Below are 24897 nucleotides of genomic sequence, written 5' to 3' on the forward strand. Positions count from 1 at the left end.
CGTTTATCGTAATAAAATTTAAACTAATAAGTGGATTGTTTTATATTTATAATATTATTAACAATAGCTATGTTCCAGTTAATAATTAACAATTATCTAAAATTTTATTTGTTGTTTTTATATTTTTACAGCTTTCGTAGTACCTTCAGTAAAATTTTTAGTTGTAGTTGCAAAAATATTATACATTTTCAAATGTCCAATAGTGTTAAGCCGGGCGGAGTAAGGAGCAATTTAAAAAATAGTTTCCTTTAATACAATTATGACCCTGTTTTCACGATACCACTTAATATCTTTTTAATCGAATGGAAGGATAAGATATCGGTCCAGAATACAATTTGTATCTAAGATTTTTAAATTATACAAATCTTCTCTCTTTATAAACCTGTAATTCCTTTTCACATAGTTCCTTATCAGAAATATTACATTAGGTACCAAAAACGTTTATTATACAAATCTTCTCTCTTTATAAACCTGTAATTCCTTTTCACATAGTTCCTTATCAGAAATATTACATTAGGTACCAAAAACGTTGACTGAGATAATAATTTTGAAATTTTTACAAAATAAAATGGACTTAGCGCTTTAGCATATTTATTTATTACAAATTTTGCAGCTACTTGAATGTATTGTTTAATCTTTTAAAATAATTTCATTCCATGTCGGTTAACCGGTTAAACCGGAGAGTCACAAGACTCTCAAATTGCCAGGTTGTCCCACGTCGATTTAACATTCCCATGACAGCCGGTTCTACGTACCGGAATGACCCGAAAATCTTCGGCCAAGGGCTGTCAACCCAGCAACACCCGAGGCATGTCAGACAGGACCTTAGAAAATACGAGGAGAGCATACAGAGGTACATATGTACAGGATCCATTGGATCGCAGCTCGTATACGCCAGCTCTGAACGACATTCATAGAGTCGCCATCAATTCCGCGGTTGCAGGATACCGTATGAATGTCGTACTTGGAGGTCGCCCACCACCGATAGCAGACGCCGAGAAGATTCTGCCGCGTAAAACAAGAGTCGTTCTGGCACAACTAAGATCAGGATGGAGCAACAGGCTTAATGCCTTTTGGTCCCGCATAGACCGTGCCGTCCTCAACATATGCCCAGCATGTGGTCAGGGTCCTCATGATACCTTCCATATTTTCAACTGTCCAGCCAGCCCTACTTCACTACGTCCAGTAGATTTATGGACCCATCCAACTGAAGTAGCACAATTTCTTGGACTTGATATTGCAGAACCCCCAGATTAAATATTGTAAAATTGTTCACGCTGGTACAACAACAACAACAGCAACAACTTCGATTTAAGTTAGTCCCTAGTCGACCTATATCTTTATATAGTAAGCTGGAACTCTTAAACTTTGTTGTTAAAATCAAGAGTGATAATGGTACTCCACCAGATGGTGCAAACGACGTAGAACAGGAACGAAGCCTTACATCACACACGTGCCAGAGTGAGACGCAAAATTGTCAAAGGCAAAAAACTAAAATGGGCCTGATTGCACTTAAAAAATAATTACAATGACGCGCGAGTTGTTAATCAACCCAGACTTACTTTGCGACTGCTCTATGTATCTTGATAACTTAAAGTCTTTGAGAATTGTATAATCTATGGACTTTTTGTAAAAAAAGAAAGATTACTAACTCTACAAGGAATTCTACAGATGATATTCATTTTACCAATTCTTGCATTATCGGGACTTAAACGGAATTACATTTGCTAAAATATGACTAAACAGGTCAGTAGATAATTGAAATGTATAAATATTTTCATATTGAATTATGTAAATTAAATATTGAAAAAGTATAAAAAGTTGTAGACCGACAGCTTCTACTATATCTGGCTAAAATTAGATATTATGTATATTAAATAATGAAAAGGAATAACTATTTCTGCCTAAAATTAAGAAGCATTTTTTGGAAAGAATTTGAATTTAAATATACTAAACAACACTTATGTATTTCTTTAATATTGTTTAGTATATTTTAGAAAGCAGAATACGAAAAACAGAACTGCAATAAATACCTCTAAAAGATAACAAATTATCTTAAAATGTACTTAAATAATTCAAGGCTTATCACTATTTCAAACATTCATTCTTTTTGACTAAACTAACTAGACAAACAGAATTACAAACCTTAAACTAAATACAAAAAAAAAAACAGTAATGACGTAAAAATGTAAACAATCGTATAGCAAAACTAAACTATTGTAGTATTTGTATTGTATCAGTACTAAGTATGAAGATAATAGATATTAATTGTTTACATACCCGATAATCATCTGGTTTGCCTAAGCTTAATTTATCACGCAATTGTTGAGGCGCCCCAGCCAACAACATATAGAACACATGATAGTTGCGTTCCTCAGCGCTTTGAGTACAAATACGACTCTTTTCCAGCAAATAATGTGAAATGTAACCGCCAACAACTTGAGTTTTGCCATCATAGTGAACCTCAATAAATTTACCAAAACGAGACGAATTGTTGTTGCGTGTGGTTTTCGCATTACCAAATGCCTCTAAAACGGGATTAGCTAAAAGAAATAATTGAAAATGTTGTAAGTATTAAAGAAATTTAACATTTAAAGCAATTTAAACATACCATCTAAGATTTTTTGCTCTATAGGACCAGCACTATCGTGCGAATGACACAAATATTTAAGTAAATATTTTGTTGATTCTGTTTTACCAGCTCCCGACTCTCCCGATACAATAATCGATTGGGAAGCTTTATATACGCGCATATCACGTATAGCTTTGTCAGCTGAAATGATTTGAAAACAAATTGTTAAATTATAATGTTTAGATTGTGTTTTAAATTGAGTTTATATTTACCTATGGCAAAAACATGGGGTGGCAATTCACCCAAGGAACGTCCATTGTATTTTTTAATTGTGGCAGGTGCATAGAGATCATTTAAATCACGATAGGGATTTACAGCTATTAATATATTGGCCACATATGTCTGTAATAGAAAAAACAAACGGTTTAAAATATTATTTTTTATATGGAATTTTTTAAACTTACATAAATTTTGTCTTTGTAGTAACGGATTTTTAAATTATCCAAAAATGTGGCTTCATTAAGGAGCATAAGTTCGCCTGAAGATATCAGAAAATTAAATTAATTAATAAATATGTTAATAAATATAAAACAACAATTTCTTGTTGTATTGTTTCAAATTAATAAATAATTAAGTTTAAATTTTAGATTCAATAAGTACAATAATGGAAAAATATGCATTATCAATAAAATATGCAAAAATATGCCCTAACAAATCGATGCTATTTTACAGCAAAATGTGCGATTCGGATAGACATTGTATTTTACGTTCGAAAACATCCATTTGCATATAAATCCGCCCCCTAGAAATTACTCTATGTACATTAGGGTGACTCTTAATAAACGAAAGTTGGATTTTGGCCATTCTAACCCCCCAGTTTGGTTAACATAAGTAAAAAAATCATCCTGAATAAATTTTAGGTAAATCGGTTGGGGTTATTATAAATACTAGAGTTTATATTATATTTTTGTTAAGTTTCATCAAAATCGGCCCAAAAATATACAACATTTCGCTATCTTTCCAAGAGAAATTCAAAATATTGAAAAATTTGACCTTTGACCTTCACGATTTAAGGTTTAACGTTTTCCAATGTTAGTAAAACGTTTAGAGTATATTTAGAATTATCTGGATTATAATATTCTGAATAGGTTTTACTTAAAATGTATACCAGTAAGGAAAAGAGCTCATTCGCCAAAAAATGGGCAAATAATTGTTTTTTCTCGAAAATTTCGAAATTTAAATCGCAGGTACGGAAAAACTATGACATATTTTCATATTTTTATTCCCTATTATATTCTCAATAAATCCCAATGAGATGATAAAAAAAATTCTGAAATTAGTTTAACAAAATTTTTAAAAATTTTAAAAATAAACGTTAATCGGTTAACCAATTAATTTTGGTCGGTTAACTGTTCGAATAATTTAAAATTTACGATTTTCAAATAACAAATATACCGATTAATTTGTGTCGATTAACCGATTAACCGAAATTTAATTTTTTTGCACTTTATATAGAAATTTAGTTTAAAACACACAAATTTTATTTCTTAACTCGAACATTTCCTTCTAGCAAAAATTTTTTTGAAGTATTGTATATGCTTACAGAAAACATAAAACATAACTGAGAAATTGGATATTCTTTATCATGCCTTACTTTCGATTTCTACAATCAGTGAGAGAGTTTTGTCAAGTCAAGTTTTATTAAAAAGTAAAAAAATCGTTTCAAAGGAAAGCATTTAAATTATATTCTTTTTTTAAAAGTTTTTTTTCAGAAGATACCCTATTTATTGTTTTATTGAATTGTTATATTTTGTTTGGTTTTTATGTGTTTGTTTTTTTTATTAACAAAATTCGTGTTTTTCCTTTCAATATAAAATTAAAATACAAATTATTCGGTTAATCGAATAATTTAAAATTAACGTATTATTAACCGATTAAATCTAAACCCCGATTAATTATTTGCTCGATTAAACCAGGAACCCGATTAATTGAATACCCTAGTATACACGTTATTGGACATTTTATGTTTTCTACACATGTATATGACGGTTAACCGGTAGATTTTTTATAAACACTAATAAAAAAAACAAGTAAGAGAACTATATTCGGCAATGCCGAATCTTATATACCCGGGTGTCTTTACGACATCTAGGTTAACCGAGGAATGCCGGGTATCCCTAAATGAGATAGCGAGACATTCTAGGATAACGGTTATATGGGTCCCTGGACACGATGGAAATCAGGGTAATTGTATAGCAGATGATTTGGCCAAAAGGGGTGCGATGATGAGTGAGGAGGCAATCGATTCCTTTTCTGGTATTTCCCTTGTTAAATGCAAGATGGTTGTTCAGCAGAAACTATATGAGACTGCACAAAACAGGTGGACTAATGAACCTTCCTGTGCTACAGCGAGGTCGACTTGGCCCGTATATGATGCCAACAGGACGAATCTACTTGTAGAATACCGTCGTGAGCAAATAAGGCTAATTGTCTCCTTTATTACAGGACACTGTTTAATCGGGACACATGCTAGAAGATTAGGCCTATGGTACAATGATTACTGTAGAAGCTGCCATAATGAAGAAGAGGAAGAGACTGTGTATCATCTTTTCTGCCAAACCTGAGGGAACGCATCCTCGGATTTCCATTCCTATCATGCTTGGACGAGCTATCAAGGTTGAGTCTTAAACGAATCTACTCCTTCATCCGGGAATCTGGCTGGTTTAATTTGGAGGCAACGGAGGTATTGTAAATACCCTGATGTCTACCCCCTGGGTATCACAATGGGATCAGATTTGAATGGACCCAAGTGAGCTGCTTGAGGAGCAGCAGCCCATGGAACCTAACCTAACCTATATACCCTTCACCAAATTATACTTCAAAATAAAAATTTTAAATATTTTTAGGTAAACAAATTTAATTTTTTTTACAAAGTTGTTTTTTTCATTATTTGGAAAAAAAAATTTTCGAGTTGTTTTTTAAATTTTTTTTTTTAAATTTTAAAGTTTTTGTTTTATATAAAAACTCTTGGTGAAAAAAAATTTGTGTAAAATTTTTTTTGATTTTGACCCATTGTACGTCCAACTTACTATGGTCTTAAACACGTCGTTGCAAGAGTCTTTAAAATATCTATCATTAGATATCCATATTGTCTATATTAGTGACTTAGTAATCTAGATATAGGTCAAAAATCGAGGTTGTCCTGGTTTTTTCCATCAGCCATTTGTGGACCAATTTTCTCGATTTTAAATAGCAACCGAGCCGGAAGAATTCCGGAGATATTGATGTATGAATCGTATATGTATGTTATTTGGGGTTTTCGGAAAGTTGATTTTAACAGACAGACGGACACGGCTTAATCGACTCCGCTATCTATAAGGATCCAGAATATATATACATAATAGCGTCGGAAAATTATATTGTGGAATTTACAAACGGAATGACAAGCTTACATAAGTAAAGGGTATAAAAAGAAACTTAAGAAACCAGTTACAATGTCTGTATTTTTTGAATCGAAAATGAAATTAGTATAATGTCATGTTTAGAATTACTTATGATTATGTACATATTTAGATACATTGTAGGTATTTGCAAACATTTCGAAAACTATTTTGTGTTTGTAAATTTCATTGAGAATTATTTACATTCATATGTAGAACTACATACAAATATGTAGTACATTTATACATAAGTATGTTTTAAAATAAAAGTGGAGTATGTATTTTTCGAAAAATACAAAACCTTAACAATGAATACAATACAATACAACATACATACCTCACTTTACAATCATACTGATTGAAAATAGTACATGCAATGTAAAATACATATGTATTTGAAAACACAAAAAAACGTGACATTTTTCCAACTATTTAAAAAAAATCCATACAAATTGTTCATTAAAAATTCATTGACTTCTTGTTAACAAACACACAAACTCTTTAAAACTCGTGCCATCCATATTCCTTTAACTTAAACTTTTTGTCTACCAGCAGCAGCAGTAGCAAGCAACTGGAGAAAACCAAAAAAGTATTGTATAAAAAATAAACTATAAAAAAACGTTAAACGTGATATTCATAATCATAAAAATTCTAAAAACGAGTATAAAAATATATCGTCGTCATAATCATCCAACTCTACTGGTTTATTTAAACATTTCCTTCCTTCTGTGTTACAGTTTGTTGATTTTTTCTGCTGCGTTTCTTTTTTTTCTTCTTATGTATGTCAAAAAGAATGTATGAATATCTGATCATATTGTATTGTATCAGAGCGCAACATAGTTTGACATTTTCCTAAGTGAATGAAGATTGAATGGTTTGTAATTTCAACTCCACAGATTCAGGTCATATTCATATAATGAACTTTAAAAAGTTATTTTTTACTTTTCTCTCGAAAGTGCACAATTTATTTGATTTAAGACGTTTTTTTCTATTTTATTATTTTTAATCATGTCTCAAACAATTTATGACATCAAATTGACAAGCTAAATATAATGGTGCAACATATAAAGCGATGAATAAGAAAATAGTCTTTTATTTATGCCATCACCACAATACTAGAGATTTTAATTATATCGAGGACAAATAAAAAAATAAAGGGTTGTCAAGAAGCGCCTTTTAAGTTTTCAAATCCTTAATAAAAGAACAGTGTATAAAAAATCCATAGGAGGTTTCTAAATATATCCCAATAACTTATTACACGTTACAATATTTAAGGTCAATATGGATCTTTCTGTTGACCACGCGATACCTGGGGCCAAATTACCGCATTCGTGATCGAATGAATGATTTCGATATCGAAATTATGATAAAATGAACTAAATTTCTTGCTCGTTATCGAATGCAATAATCTCAAATAGAAAAATTACGAAAAATTTTACTCGATATCGAATGCGGCAATTTGACACCTGAATCAGTGTTCATTTTGGTTTCATGACAGAAAGATCTTATAGCCTCCATCTTTCAGAGAATGTCATCTGGATATTTACTGGCAACTGAATCTGAGACTCTGCCTTAAGTAATCAAATTGCGGTAGCAAACAAATTTACTATCAAGAGATATCAAACAGGGATATCCACATATTTATTGACAGCAAAGCGGCCTTAAGATTCCTAGAGTGTAATTATTACATCGAAAATTCTCCAATAATGCCGGGTGTTTCTAGAGGAGATAGCGAGACATCCATAGTTTACCCTATGTACCCTGGAGGCTGTCGCACTTTCGAAAGTTGGCTCCACCATAAATTCGAACGAATTCAGCTAATTTCACACAAACTTTACTCAATGGACTAAAATGGATATACAAAGAACACGATTAACGATAAGTCTGCCTATAATCCATCTAAGAAACCTCATAGCAGCCATTAATGGACACTGGACTCGAGGTGTACTGAGACTGAACATATCTATTACTGTCCGGCATTTGGGGATCTGAGATGTAAAGGGTCTTCCAATAGGGACTTCCGAAATATGACAGTTGATAGCAGCCATATTGTTGAACCTACATCTGTCGAATTGTCTGTAATTTATTCAGTTTGTTTGGACAAATCACCATGATCAGATAGAGCGTTCAACTACAAGTGACGATTTCACTCCACATGAGATCCAAGTGAGTCCAATGCATCTCGAAAAAGTCACGGTGTGGTGTGGTTTTTGGGCTGGCGGAGTCCATATGCGTCCCTCAAAGCCAACATAGCCCATCAAAATCCGCCTGATTTATAAGCTAAAGTCAGGGAAAATTTTACATTTTGGATGCATGCTGACATTTGTATGATGTTATATTCCATATACATATATGTAATGGCATTGAAAGGCCTTTCAAACATAAAGTGCCTAATGAAAGACTCTTTACAATTCGTGGTCAACAAATACTTATTAACAAATCCTGTATATTCAAAAGCAATTTAGGTAAGATCTGCGTCTTTTTTAAAGTAACAGGATGGCTGGATAATGACGGCGGCAAAAAATGCGATGGATACAAGGTATCACAGCGGGACTGAAGAAGGACCCAAAAGTGATAAACTTCAGGCGACTGACAAGTTGAAAGCATATGGATAGTCTGGAAATCACAATTAGGTTTGTCATTCGAATACAAATTATTCGATTAATCGAAGAAAACTAATATTTTTATTCGAATGAATAAACAAATAGTTTGTATAAACAAAAATTTGAACAAAACTATCTCAATGAAACATGACTAACAGCTAAAACATTAGTTATGTCGAGTTAGTCTGGGTCTCAGGATCTCTTGTGGGTATCTGGATATTTATATCCCTTTGGTTGTGATAAAGAACATGATCTATGAATAGGAAATCAGATGAACTACAATTGCTAATTTTAAAATATCAAAAATACTTTTTCATTCCCTGTCAAAAAGGGACCATGACTCTATTGGCTCGATAAGACTTCTATGTCGTAAAAACTACTGCAGATGTTGATTGGATGAAGATGAAATTTGATGAGCGCAGACTAAAATATTTTGGTATAATATATATTTCATGATCTCCACTATATAAAAGATGTGTCACTAATTGATATTTTCAAATTTATAAAATACTAGCTGTCTCGGCAAACGTGGTTCTGCCATAGGTTAGGTTATGAAGGCAGCTGGTATTAACCAGCTCAATTGGGTCCATAAATTGGTCCCTTTGTAATACCCTAAGGATCATGCTAAGGTCCTAAATAGGACCTTCGCATGTCGGAATTGGTTTCAATGCCGAACCAATCAGACGCACGAATGAACGAATCTATCTGCCTAACATTCACAGTAGATAGACCAACTAGATCGTGCAAAAAAGGTCTGCCTATTGTCGCAGTCCGAACCCCCGATAGAGCAGGGCAAAGACAGAGGAGATGTTCTGTCATAACTCACACAAAGTTTAAAGACTCCCACTATAATAGTACTCCAGATATCCAATAATAAATGTTTATTTCGTATGGGAGGTGCCACGCCCATTGTACCTATGTATATAGGTCAATTGTGAATCTAACCCATCCAGGGACCCACTCAAACACACACAAAAAATTTCATCGAAATCGGCCCAGCCTGTAAGGAGTTCAGTTCATATTTAAAAATTCTTCAAAATTAGAGGAACGATTTTATTTCTTTATTAACAAAACTTCCTTATATGTAAGATAAGCACTAAATAAAATGTGTATCTAAATTATTTAGTATAAAGGATGTCCGACAAAATAAAAATAAAGCAGAGTTATAAATATTCCTTTCCTAAGTTAGCGGTGATTTGATTTGAGTTCAGTGGATTTTGATAAAACTAAATTTTTGGTAATAATTTCATTCATTTTTTTTTTGTTTTTTCAATATTTTTTTTTTTAATATTTAACGAAAAAAAACTTGGTGAAAAAAAAAATTCGGGTTAAAAAATATTTTTTCTGATTTTCACCCATTATAGGTCCCACTTACTATGGTCTTATATACGTCGTTGCAAAGAGCTTTGAAATATCTATCATTAGATATTCATATTGTCTATATTAATGACTTACTAATCCAGATATACATAGCTCAAAAATAGGTAAAAAATCGAGATTGTCCTGGTTTTTTTCTTATATCTCAGCCATTTGTGGACCGATTTTCTCGATTTTAAATAGCAACCCAGCAGGAGATATTGATGTATGAATCGTGTATGTAAGTTATTTGGGGATTTCGGAAAATTGATTTCAACGGCAGACAGACAGACGGACATGGCTTAATTGACTCCGCTATCTATAAGGATCCAGAATATATATACTTTATAGGGTCGGAAATTTATATTGTGGATATTACAAACGGAATGACAAACTTATATATACCCTTCTCACGAAGGGGTTTTTATATTTCCAAATAATGACAATAAAACAAATTTTTCTATTCTCTAAATTTACTTATTTTACCAGAAATTTATTCTATTTGTGTGCTATTTTAACATCCATAGCTGTACATAGGATTAAATATAGTTTTTTTCTATCACCGGAAAATCATGTTTTAAACTTAGTTATACAAACTGAAGTACAGTTTTTTATGGGATCAATGTATGTATCTATAAAAATGGGATTTCTTTTATTTCAGTTTTTTTACTCCTATTATGGTTATATTATCTTTTGTTATAATTTTTTCGTTCATCTATTTCATATATTTTACATAAAACGGTTTTCAGTTGATTTACGTAAATTACCATTAATTTCGTGCCATTTAAAGCACGATTTCTTTTTTTTTCTCTGTTTTATTATGATTTTCTGGTTGGAAAATTTCATGCATTTCGAAAAGGATGGAAAATCATGCAAATTTGTGCAACATTTTTGAACAATAGATTGGATGGCAACACACATTTTGTATTTAGTAGGTTGATTGAAGTAGAATATTTAACCTAAATGTAAATATTTACAATTTGGGCCATCTAAATGAAGTTATTGTTATTATTAATGACAAAAAAGTTGAAGATTGGGGAGTTTTGTTTAACACAAAGATTAGAAATTATAGATGTAAGGATTTGTTTCAAATTTCTTTTTTCTTGGAACAATTTTTATAATGGGACATGGTTTATCACAACTAATTAGAAAGAAATATTCAAAATATTTTAATATAAATGGAAATAATCATATAGGTAAATAATAAATGTCAAAAATTGTAGTGTGAACAATGGAATTTAAAAGAATTTTTCATGTTTGAAAACAAGTTGAAATATTTATTGTAATGTAGTAAAACATAATAAATGTTGGTATAGATCCCACTAAAAAATAATAATTTACAAAATATGTATGTGTGAAGCTGTTTCCTTTCTATTCCCAAAAACATTAAAATTTCCCAACTTTTTGTAATTTTTTACTAAAAAGGCATTGCAAAATTTCATTTCTTTTAAATAATAATCAATAAAAAAAAGAATTAAAATACTTACAATTATCATCATGATCCTGTGGTCCATCGCACGATGAAAATATATCATCTACGGCACATGAACGTTTTGGATACTTGCGATCCAAGGGTGTGACTTCAAATTCCTTAGCACCGATTTCCGATATTTGACACTGTATATAACCTTCAACCGGATCACGGGCCCACACAAGTTGTGTGTCCATTTTGCGAACTAAACAATGAAATAAAAGTAATTACAATTATTATATTTGTGTATTTTATCAAAAAATTAAAAAAAAACACTAATTGAAATTATATATATTATTTTTAACTTAAATAAATATTGAAACAAATTTTTAGGAAAGCAGAACAAAAAAAATAAATAAAAATTGAACGTAATCTTATCAGAGAAATAACGACGACAACGTACGTTGTGGGCAACAGCAACAAAAAACGTTAACAAAACTTTTGAGTGACAGACAGGTGATGAAACCAGTAACAACAACAACAAAAACACACTTAAAACAATAACACTGAAGTAATTTTTATATTTTTTTTGTTACTTCTTTTTTATTGTTAACAAAAACAAAAGAATCAAATAAAAAAAAATTTAATTGTTTACTGCAGTACGAACGAATTTAGACTAAATGTGTGTTACAGTATAAAGTTCTACGAACCAAAAAAAGCAAGAAAAAAAGGTTCATTTAGAGATACATTAGTTGTTTTGGTATTGTTTTATAACTTTTATTACGAAAAGTACCAAAATAGGTACTTTAACGGTGGGAAATTAAGGGTACATTTTATAAATAATAGCATTTTAATGGAAATGCAATTTGCAGCGATTCTAACAGTTCTCGCTTTGAAATAATGAGAACTACTCAACTTTATCTTAATTGTTTTAACAAATATTTAAATTTAGAACAAAAAAATTAATAAAGATCAGTTGAGTTCCAAGAAAACCAATTAAGAAAAGTCCACATTCTCACTAACAAATATAGACGATTTTGAAACAGTTTAGATTGCTTCTAGAAAAGAGGTAATGAAATCATTTCTAACAGAGTTCTAAAGGCTCAAAGGAGATGCTAACTCCGGTTTTTATATTTGACGATACATCTTCTGCACAATATATCGAGCCCTTAGCGCCAAAGTATCGTAAGCGACATTTTATAAATTTTTTATTGCAAAAATTAAAATTTTATGGACCGACTGATGTTTTAGCGTTCTCAGAATATCAAAATTGTTAATAACAATTTCAATGTTTATATATTACAGAAAACGAATTTTATCGTAAGCGACACACAGTGGTATCGAAAAAAGAGGGAAATAAACCTGTAACTTCCAAATGGTTAGATTTGTTTTAATGAAATTTCACATGCTCAAAGAAAAAGTGTTGTCGAGTTTAAGTTTTGAACATTGACCTCATGGGCCCATCGGGGTCCCGACCAAGGGTCCTCAAAGTAGGACACCTCGGGCATGTTTTATTTTTACAACGATCCAATCTATTCGTTTGTATTCCGATTTCAAAAAAATTACACACATATAATCTTCTCATCGAGCACTGTAAAAAACCTTGTCCTAGCTGTCAAATATCTCTTATAGCTCATATAGGTATTCGCATTTGAAAATTAAATTTTCAAAAATTTTACCCACCGCACTCCAGTTTTTTGATAACAGCTGGTCCAAATATTTTCCGATTTTCTCCAATTTTCGTTTGTTGGAGTAACAACACATTTATGTGTCAAATATAAAAATAATAATTAAGACCAAAGTTATAAGCATTCGAATTTAAAAAATTTTAAAAAGACGATTTTTCGCTAAAAAGAACTTTTTTCTTTTTAAGTTATCGCAAACAATTTCTAAGAGTATGTATAAGGAATATATAATTTCTGAAAGCTAAGTTTTCATAAAATATTTTAAATGAAACAAAATTAAAAAAATTGTTGTTACCGAGGGGACCAGGTCCATTCATTTTTTATGTAAAATTAAATTTTAGGGCAAAAATTCTAAAATCGCATATTCGATATCAAAATATAGTAACCAATTTTAGGTGGCCTAATATGTATCTAATTATTTTGTAAAGGGTTCCGATAACGCCGACCCTGGTATGGATATTATAGTTAAAAAACTAAAAATTCCCATTTTTGGATTTTTTCAACACTTTTTTGGGAATTGCGGGATTGCTGATAGATATAATAAGTTTCAAAATTCGTTTTTATTTTTCCATTTAAATAGAAAAATCTACATATCTGTGAAATTTCATTAAAAACTATTCATAAATAAAAATTTAATTTCAATTCGAAATCTATTTCAATATCTATGCAAAAATAAAAAAAATCTAAATAATTTTTCTACGAAAGATATTAATGAATAGAGTTTTTAAAAGACAGATGGACAGACGGAAGGACATAGATAAATCGTCTTAGAGTCTTCAAATGGACTCCAGGATATATAAACATTTTTCGGTTCTACGACCAATATTTCGATATGTTACAAACAAAATGACAAAATCAATATACCCCACATTCTGTAAATCAAGTGATTTTCAAAAGAGAAAACTTGACAATTTTATGTTCTGTAAATCACATGATTTTGTACATCGAAATAAGTTTGTTTAATCGTAAGTAAAACGACTAAACCACGTGAAAGCGATTCGATTCGACAAATCCTTACTGAAATTATTCAAAATTTTGTGATCGCTAAAAAACCATTACCGAAATAATTCGAATTAGCTTCACCATTATCTTTGAGTTGTTTCGAATCGGAAGCCAACATTTTTAAAAATATTTTCATAATGGTTTTTGAATAATAAAAACAATTTATCATCAGGAAATTCTCAAAATTTTCAACCAACAGCATCTTCAGGAGTCGATAGAAAAGCTTATCCAAAGAAACAGGCGTTATTTCCTTCAAACTATTTTTTTGTTGTATTTGAGCTAAAAGATTTGGCTGCATACAACACAGAAAAAACTATTTCTTAAACCGTTACAATTCAAATATTTATCACATATTGAACTGGTTTCAATTATTTCATAATTGAATCAAGTATACAATTTTCGTTATTGGTTGAATTTAAAATACAAAAATTATTGAATAGATAATTTTCGTAATTGAAAAAATATTTTTGTTATTTTTTGTGTTTTCAATTACGAAAATTATCTATTCAATAATTTTTGTATTTAAAATTCAACCAATAACGAAAATTGTATATTCAATTGTCAAAATTATCAAATTTAAAACTCAAAAATCAATAGAGAATATTAGAAAATTTTGTTTTTGAGCATATGAATACTTGATTCAATTATGAAATAATTGAAACCAGTTCAATATGTGATAAATGTTTGAATTGAAATATAGTTTTTTCTGTGAACGCTACTAATTCCTTTTCTGGGAATAATGATTAGATTTGTCAGACCTGAGAAGTTGCTTTCAAAGTTTTTTGGGACAGAAAGACCGTGGATTTTATTATGAATATTTTCAAATATTTCGGGAATCTGAATGTCTTTTGCGGTTCATTTGTGCAATACAGAATAGGGGACAAGTTCTTGGAGTTATTATATTTCGAATGAGATTGAAAGTATTTGAATTTTCCAATCGACAGGAATATTTAAAAGAAATTTTGTTTTTTAAGGTATTTATAGACGGCAATACTGAGTATTAACACTTTTCATATTTAAAATTTTATTGAAATCATTCGGTATGTCAAGAAATCGTTTCGAAAAAAACATTTATTGTTTACACGATAGTATTATAAATATTTTATTTCTTTGTTGATTGATATTGTTCTGCAAACTTTATTTTTATTTTATATTTTCTTGACATTTTTGTTTGCCTTATTTGTATCTATAAATAAAGGAAATGTTAATAAATTCATTACATGAAAAATTATGAATATTAAAAACAATATTCGTTTTAATGAAAAGACAATATTTTTGGACATATCTTAAATTCCGAAAATGTTAAACATTATCGGAAGTTTAGGTTTTAATGGAAACTAAATAAATCTAAATTTCAGAAACAGTAACTTATGAAACATTTTAAGGTGATTCGTGAAAATCTTCAAACTATGATAAAAGAGAAGAACATTAATTTCAATGAATAAATGATAAGATATTATACCTTAAGTAATATAACAAAATCTGAATTATGTAAAAATCATGACGCTTTCTCAACAAATACAAACGTTTGAAAAATTATGTTATTCTAAGAATAATTTTATTCTAAACATAGAAGCTACACATCTGCTCAAAATAATAGATACACCAAAATTTATTTTTTAAAAACGAAAAAAATAATGGTATATTGTAAAATTATAAAAAAAATTCAGTCGATTTTTATTTATAGTTAAAAGGAGAGTAAAAAACAAAAACAAAATATTTCATAATTAATAATAAATATTATAAAGTAAATTAAATTTCTTAAATTTCGAAAAATTTGGTGCTCATAATAATAGATACATTTTTAAAAATTCTTATTAAACAAAAGCTAATAAATTTTATCTTAAAAAAATTAGTTTATTATTAAAGTAAAGCTAGTATCCAGTATATCCACCTTTGTTTTGTAAAACTTTCTCCACTCTTCTGGGCATACTGGATATCAAGTTCTGACACTTCTCCAATGGAATCTCGTACCATATTTTTTGCGTTTTCTCCCATAAATCGTCTTTATTTTTGAAAACTTCCTTCGAAGCCTTATCTTTAATTCACTCCATAAGTTTTCTATTGGGTTTAAATCAGGGGATTGGCTGGGCCAGCTTAAAACAGGTACGTTATTCTCCAAGAACCAGTTTTTAACTAATCTTGAACTATGTTTTGGGTCGTTGTCCTGCTGGAATGTCCATATTAATGGCATATTTTCCGATGCATATGGAAGCATTACGTTTTCCAATATGTCTCTATACCCACTAGCATTCATGGTATCTTCTATTCGGAATATCGGACCAACACCATTCCATGAAAAGCAACCCCAAACCATTATGTTTCCCCCGCCATGTTTTACCGTCTTTTTTGTAAATTTAACGTGGAATTCTTTTCCTTTTGGTCGGCGTACATTTCTTTGGCAGTCGTTTCCAAACAAATTTATTTTTGTTTCGTCGCTCCATAAAATATTTCTCCATTTTTTTTCGCCTTCACACCCGGACCATTGTAAGTGCTCTTTAGCAAATTCTAATCTTGTCTTGATATTTTTTTGGCGCATTAGTGGCACTTTTCTGGCAATTCTTCCCGGCAATTTAGCTTGTAAAAGACGACGACGAACTGTTTGTGGACTGATTTCGTTACATAGCTCCGCAGAAATAGCTTTCGATGATATGAAAGGGTCTATATAAACAAATTACAAATTACTGATGTGTATCTATTTTTATGAGCAAATAATTTTTTGTAATTCAAATAAATTCGTTTTTAAAAATCAACATGAAAGCAAATAGTTGCCAGATTTTTGACTGACATGACATTGCCAGATAGAAATTTTAATAATATGATGTATTCTTAACGCTTGCGAGGAAATTTTCAATGTTACCGCCATTTAAATTTTTTCCAAATAGGTGTATCTATTATTTTGAGCAGATGTGTATATTATTCCAAAATTCCTTTTCTACTTCAAAAAAAGTACCTTTTGCAAATAGTACTACTATTTTCAAAATGTCAACTAACATCTCTAGTAAATAAAAAAAAAGAAATGAGAATGGAAAAAGGGAGAGCATGAATTTTACTACGAGTATGAGTACTTTTAACCAACATACTAAATATGGTTAAGTTGTTGTTAAAAGTTGTTTAGTACTCTTTTTTTAATTATTTCTTTTTTATTATAAATATTTTATAAAAATAACGTACAATTGAATGAAGTTCATTCTCTGTTTCTCTGGAAATGCTGTTTATGATGTTTTAAACAAAACAAAAAAATTAAATAAACGTATTTTTACGTTTATTTTTAAACAGTTTTGTTACGCTTTTTTTTGTTAAATAGAATTTTGTTTAACAATTGTTTTTTTTTAGAAGTTTTTTTGTTGTTCAGCATTTCTTTGTATTCTAAATAGGAGAGAGAATCAACTTGTTTAATAGTTCTTTTGCCGGCTGTTTTTTCTTTTCTTTTTGGTTGGCTACGTTCGTCACCGATTGTGACTCACGTTTGGAGAACATTAAAAACCATTAAACATTTGTAGGTGATAAGATTTCAAATCACAAACTCTTTATTTGGTATAAATATATAGAAATATTTTGAATGCTTTTTTTTACGGGGAATTTTCTGTTCTATTAAAATTTAATATAGATTTATTATAAATAATTGCATAAAAAAGCATTAGAAATTAGGTCAGAAAATGTACTGAATCGAATACTTGATAAATTAGAAAATTGAAAGCAAAATTACAAAGTTATTAAATATTCTAACTGCGTTGATATTAAAAGATTTTCTTTAGATAAAAATATTTATTATAACACAAGTATTCATAATAGTTTGCCACTTGAAATCAGTGGTCTGCACTCATAACCAGGGACTGACTTGGTCAGCTATTTACCTGTAAACAACACGAATGTCAACGAAATAATCAAAAAAGAAACTAACAACAAAATCAGTAGATTATCAGATTACTACTTATAAATAAAGTAGTGTTTTCTTTATGCCGAGCACTGCTTTATATGCAGTGCTCGGCATCTGGTAAAAAAATGCATAGAAATTATATCATGATAATACTAAACAGTTAGCATTTAAAACACTTGTGTGAATATAAACAAGTAAGAAAGTATAGTCGGTCCAGACCAACCATATAATACCCTACACTCAAACATTTCACTATAAGTGATTTTCTAAAGTGGGCCTTATATTGGACCTATGACCAATTATGGGCCGGTTGTCATCAAATTAGGTCGTGTGATTTATTTCTATTTTTTATAACCAACACTCAGGAGATACCCCTATATATGCAGTACATTGTGTTGATGTTAGGAAATAAAGTTATGAGAAGGAGGAAAGAGGGAGAAGTATTTGTTGACGTTTGACTTGAATTCCAAAAAAAGAGTTTTCCCTATAATGGGCGATCGATACTAAAATTTATAGCAAATGTGTGCGATCTGTGTGATAGTCGTGTGCTCCGAATGAAAGTTCGCGTATTAGGTATGAGATTACTAATGTATGCTGAACAACAACCGTGATAATATCTGTAAAATAATGATAAGCTGCCTACATTCCGACGATGTTCTAAAGTATCGATAAACCGGCTAACAGTTTCATCACCTATAAGATCAACCGCACTTCTTTGAACCACGTCCAGTAGCTCTAGACTTGACCTTGCAGCCCCAGCCCAAATATGGGAATTTGGACGAATGAAGCTTGTGTATATACGAAGAAGGTCGGAAGGGGAGAAATATGTCCGACACCGTCTCAAGAAACCCCAGCACCTAAAAGTTTCCTTGGCAAAATCGAATATATGACGATTCCAACAGACGTCACACTGTATTCTCGTACCTAGAATCAAAAGGTTATCTGAAACTCCAACAGTTGTGCTACCCATACGAAGAATTGATTCTGGTGAAATCTCAAGACGTTTGTGTGTCAATAGGCAGCACTGAGTTTTGAGTGCGTTGAAATTAACTCGGTTCAATTCACCCCATCTGTCATCCATATTCATTCTTGAGAGTTTAATCTCAGAAAGAGTTGGTCTATGGTCGAATGAATATGAGTGAAAGATATTACTGTCATCCGCGAAAGAAAAAAATCGAATTTGAAGTGATTAGTAAATCGTTCATGGAAATTAAAAAAGGGAAGGAGAAAGAACAGAGCCCTGGGGCACTCCAGAGTTCAACACGAAGTTCTCGGAGCAAACCCCATCTATTACTAACCTTATAACACGACCAAGAAGAAAACTAGAAATAAAACGAGAAAATTCTACCCCGACACCGAACGAGGTCAGTTTCGAAACTAGTTCATCATGCCACACCCGGTCGAATGCCTTCGAAATGACGAATGAGACTACGTTAGTCTCTGCGGTGTATTGATTGACACCACTGTTCTGAAAGAAACTCCATTAGGTCTCCAGTTGAACGACTACTACGGAAGCTATATTGTCTATCATTCAGAAGTTTGTTCGATTCTAAATAATTGACAAGGTGATAGTTTAACATGCTCTCCATAACCATCGAGAGCGCCGAACAAATTCCGATTGGGCGATAATATTCCGGATTAGAGGGGTCACTTGTTTTTTGGTAATGGACGTTGGCAAACTTGCAATAATTGGGGAAAATCTCAGAATGATATGAAATGTTAAAAAGGTACCTAAGTGGACGGACCAGCAAAACAAGTGCTGGAATGTAATCGTATCCAGGGGATTTATTCACGTTGAGTCCGGATGGAATTTTGATACCAACATTTTTAAGAGATTTATGTTCGTTAAAGTGATTTTCGTAAGTATGCCTTATATGGAAGCTATGGTCAATTATGGATTGATCCGCAAAACAATTTTAAATGTAAATTCTTTTTTATATAAAACATATTTGTGCGGATACCTATATAAACTAATCATTTGTAACAAAAAATTCATATTTCGGGAGAACATTTGTATGGGGGCTAGGTGAAATAATGGACCGATTTCGACTCATAATCAAACAAATGATTCTGAGTCGATTGGTTGACTTTAAGGTGGGTGTTCGACTAATATTTTTGGTTGTTAAAAACATCAGCACAAACGTATAACATCCTCCCCACTATGGTGGTGTAGTGTATGAAAAGAAGCAAACCAGATGCCTAATAACATTGACCAAAATGTCTCTATCTTTTCTTGCTTCTTTATATTTTCTGATTATGAATAACACACATACTTAAAATACCATGGCGTTAGATAACCTTGTCTTGGTTATTGTAATGAAGTAGTAACTACTCCACCCTACCTACCTACCACCTTCACTTATTGTTGCACTTAGTTGACTCGAAGAATGTCTGTTCTTGTTGGTAAACTCATATAATAATCTGTGGCATTTAATAGGTTTATTTATGCATGAGAAGTTTTTTTGGCCACAGGTCTTGTTTATGCCTGTCTGTCTGTCATTTCTAACTAACTTTGAAGAATTACAACGAGAAGTATAAGAAGCAAGAAACTTCATAAACTTTAATGAGCAGCTAGAGAGTCCATAAAGATTGGCTGGGTTGTGCATGCAACTAGAGATTTTTGATGACACCTAAGGTTTAAGGTTTCTACCCCTTTTGTGCACTAAGTAAATGTAGTTGAAGATAATTATGAATGAATGAAGTAATTTTAAGAAATACATAAAGCTAATGTAACTGAATATACTTTAATAATAATTATTCATACACTGAGCAATGTAACTACAGGTTCATTTGAATAAATAAATTAAAAATTTTATCATTATTTTTAGTTGTAAATGAAAATTTCAATATCTTATAACGCCCATAAAATCCTAAGCCTACACAAGATTTATTGCAAAAGAAGATTTCTATACCATACACCGTACGAAAAAACCTAAGCATACAACATAAACAGTTAAAATGCAAAGCAGTTTAGTGATCCAACAATTATTTCTTCTGTTTAAAATGCGTGTACAATAACGTGTAAATTTAATAATTTCTCAAATCGAAGAATCCTTATCAAACAATTCTGTATGTGTAAGTAATTTTTTCATCAATGGAGCAGAAGTTGTTTAAGATTTGTTACGAATTTTTTTATGAACAAAGATACAATAACGTTTGAAATACTACTCATATGATATACATTTCTAAAAGCGTTCCAGAATTATTTATATGATTCATATGTTTAAGCCTTAGATCTTGGCAGTCTTGAACATAAAACTGAACGAAATATCATATCTGTCACCAAAAGTTTAAGGAGAACTGACAGAAAATCTTATTAAACGTGGTCACTTATGCATCAGGTTCGGTGTAGATCACCTTGCGTTAATAGTTAGCAAAATCGTTTGATAAAACGATGTAATTTCGAAAATTTTAAAAAAAACATTTAAGCTGTTTTCTTAAGTCTGCGAAAAATTCAGATTCTGGAACCACGAATGGAAAATTTTATAACTAAAATCAATTTAATTTGCGCGTCCCAAAATCCAGACACTTGCGAATTTTTGAAAGTAACTCCCCGAAAGGTTTAGATCTCAATTAGCTTTACCAGTAAATCTCATGTATTTTTAAAGCTCACAAAATAATGGTCTCAAATTTAAATACAAGAATGTTCGAAACAACGTGTTGGTTCATTTTGGAATATTACGAGCTCCTCACACTTCAGCATGATAATGTTGCATTTACAATGGAAAGAAATAAAATTAATTTTCGTCAAAAAATTGTTCTATTATGAAAGGTCCTTCTGCTAATACACTCATCAAGCCTTTGAGGGCATTTTCTTTTTGCTTGGACTAGCACTCAGGTGATGACTTAATAATGCAATGTATTGTATAGGTTATGTGAGGGAGATATGTATATTCCTACATTGAAAGTGACAGGAACGACATATGCAGGAAGTTCTTTCCACATACGGACGGTGGGGATAAATAAAACATTCTAAGTGTAGTGTGTTGTGCGATCACCGTTCAATCAACCACGAATGGATGAGCCCTTGAAGAACGTGTATTTCATAAAAAAAACTATGGGTATCGGGAACAAATTCCAAAATTTCAGCTTAACACATTCCATTATAATGCCTATAAGATGGTGAACACAACCCACATTGCGAAGATGTTTCAGTGAATTAATAGGGTTGGATAGCCAACTATCGCCGATAAACACCTTCTCTTGTTCTCGGTCGCGGAACTCCAAACTAGACTTCGAAGCACCGGTTCATATATGAGAGTAGTATTTAATTTTCGCTCGGATATACACTTGAAAAATTAGTTTAGCACTGAATTCCCAATGCTAGAACATCAAGAGCTTCTGACTCCTTAATGAAAATAGATGAATCTTTATTATCTATCGTGCTTTTGTTTGTTAACATAATAATACATTAAGTGCATTAAAATCGAATCTATTCGATGAAAAATTTTGTCATATGATCTTGATTACACGAATCATTAATGTTTTACTTCATTGCATCAATCTCCGACAGTATTGGCCTATTATTGAAGGAATATTAATGGCAAATGTCTCTATCATCCTCAAAAGAATAGAGAGGGTTGGAAGTTTGGTGTAAAATGTCATCTATAACAACTCGAATTGTGCGATTACAAAGCGCTGAAAAGGTTAGCTAATGTCGTTGAAGATCAGTGCTAGTATACTATCCGATCCAGAAAACATATTGTTACGAAATTGTACTTGAATTCAAATATAACGATTTTAACGGCTGATTTAAAAGTAGCATAATGTTTTCAAATTGCAGTGCTGTAATAGCAAACTGTAACATATCTGTGGGCATTATTAACATTGAATAAAAGCTTTCAGTTGACCATTGATCGTAAGTATGGCAACGCTGTTTGCTGCGACCGTATATTCGAATTCGAATATTTAGTTAAAGAACATTGTAGAAAGTACACCACAGATGGCGTATGTATTAGAAAGCTCTAGACAGTTAAAGAGCAATCTAGAGTGCAGATGGCAGTGTTATAAATAGTGGCAGAGGTTGCAGTCGTTAGTGAGTTTAACAGAGACGCTTTTCGAATAAACATCAACTGAGGGCTTTAAAGTGTGTTGTATTTTTCAAGTGAATTCGTGTACATTATAAAGTGTGTCTGTATTTCTGCGAATTTATAAACGTGTATAAAAAACATTGAGTGACTATTTAATTCTGTTGTTGTACATTTTAAACAAATAAAGAGTTGTTACAATTTTCAAACTACTAAACGGCTTTTATTTGTCCGGTTTATTTAAAGGAAATAAACCAACGTTTTGAAAAGGTTAAAACGTAACAATATTTATGTTTAGATCCGCTAGAACCCTTTTAACTGTACGACCACGAACGAATATATTTGGCATACCTACTGATATTGTTTCGAGCCGGGGAGCAGTAAAATTTTTAGATCAAAAAATGCAGTCAATTTCTCACATATTTTTTTTATATCTGAAAATCATAAATTTCCAAGTACAATAGAATTTCAAACATTTTTCAAGAACATTGAAATATAAATGAAAATTGAAATACTTTTGTTCTGATTTCTAAAGTGTTACGAAGTTGCATTAACAATTTGAATTTAATGGGCTGTAACGGCTGCTTGCAACATTCCGCATGTTTATAAACATAAGTCGAAATTTCTACTTATCAACAATGTTGATAACACGCTGTAAATTAACATTGTTTTTAATTATAACAACATTAACTGTTAAAGCTACTAACATTAACATAGCTAAAATAGAACATTCTAGTTTTGTCCATTAGATAGATAATTCATGAAACTACTAAAGGATGCACTGTGTATGTAAATAGTAACAGAAAATTATAGTCAGTCTGTTTTTCATAGCCGCTGTAAGAATTAACATAAACTGTATTACTAGTGTATTCTCGGACATTATAAAGTGTGTGTATTAAAAGAGAGACAATGTTGTTGTGTAAATTTAAATAAATAAAGAGTAATTACAAATTTTACACTACTGATCGCTATTATTGGCAATTAAAAGAATACGGTTTATTCAAAGAAAATATACCACCATTTTTAAAAGGTAAAAACGTAACAGTATTTTATTTGAAAACATATAATATAAATAAAATCATACAATTTAAGATACCTATGTATAAATGTTGTGATTTGAAATCAATGAAATTATGTTGAAACATTTTTCTGTGTAATGGCAGTATTTGATTCTATTTAGTAAGGAAATTGAGTTTTATTAATTTCATATTTTCCAGTTTAACTTTAATTATAACCCGTACTGTATAATTTTATTAATACAATACTTTTTCATTATTATTTAAATATGGTTAGTGTTCAAAAATATAAATTCGAAATTATATGTATACTGTTATAAAATACCATACGATTCATTTCAATTTGGTTCATAATCCATGACAAACAAAAAGTAATACAAAAACATCTATACAATTTAATAATTTTGAAAATAAAATAATTTAAAACGCGTGAGAAATATAATTTTACTCAGTTAAACCATACACTTTTCCACACATTTGTTTACATACGTTATGAATTAATTTTATGAGAGAATGAAAAATAATTTTATTCAACTCCTACATGGTTCATTTGTTTGCAAAAATGTTCATACATAATGGTCATTCATTTTCAATGGCTGAATCTCAACCCAGCAAAAAAATCTTACTTGGTTGCAATAGAAATTAATAGAAGCAACACTACTATAGCTTCTATTCCGATTAATAATGACTTACAGAATCGCTGCAAATAAGCAGTAACATAAGGCATACTTCAGCTTTATTGTATTATGTAAGCAATAATACTTAGACCCCTTTCACACTAGGCAATTAGTTGCGCAAGTCTCTTGCCCAACAACAAAATAGCATGCAAAATTTTCGTCTCCTTAACCCGACATTACCTCTGGCATCTACAAACACAAGAGACTTGCGCAACTAAATTGCCTAGT

The 24897-nt window shown here is 30.9% G+C and overlaps 1 protein-coding gene across 4 annotated transcripts in view; it reads right to left on the reverse strand.

Moving 5' to 3' along the window:
• The window catches only part of jar (Myosin heavy chain 95F jaguar), a 62719-nt gene that overhangs the window by 6719 nt on the left and 31103 nt on the right, over nt 1–24897 (reverse strand). For 3 of the 4 annotated variants that reach the window (XM_065515178.1, XM_065515179.1, XM_065515176.1), the window contains exons 2-6: nt 11459–11647; nt 3037–3110; nt 2845–2974; nt 2612–2773; nt 2281–2543 (exon numbers count right to left, since the gene is read on the reverse strand). In XM_065515178.1, coding sequence (XP_065371250.1) covers nt 2281–2543; nt 2612–2773; nt 2845–2974; nt 3037–3110; nt 11459–11639 — 810 coding nt within the window. In that variant the 5' untranslated portion in view covers nt 11640–11647. Of the gene's footprint in view, nt 1–2280; nt 2544–2611; nt 2774–2844; nt 2975–3036; nt 3111–11458; nt 11648–11845; nt 11973–24897 lie in introns of those variants that run through there. The other variant, XM_065515177.1, reaches the window with a different exon arrangement.

Source organism: Calliphora vicina, chromosome 1 (assembly GCF_958450345.1).
Source record: "Calliphora vicina chromosome 1, idCalVici1.1, whole genome shotgun sequence".
NCBI lineage: Eukaryota > Metazoa > Arthropoda > Insecta > Diptera > Calliphoridae > Calliphora > Calliphora vicina.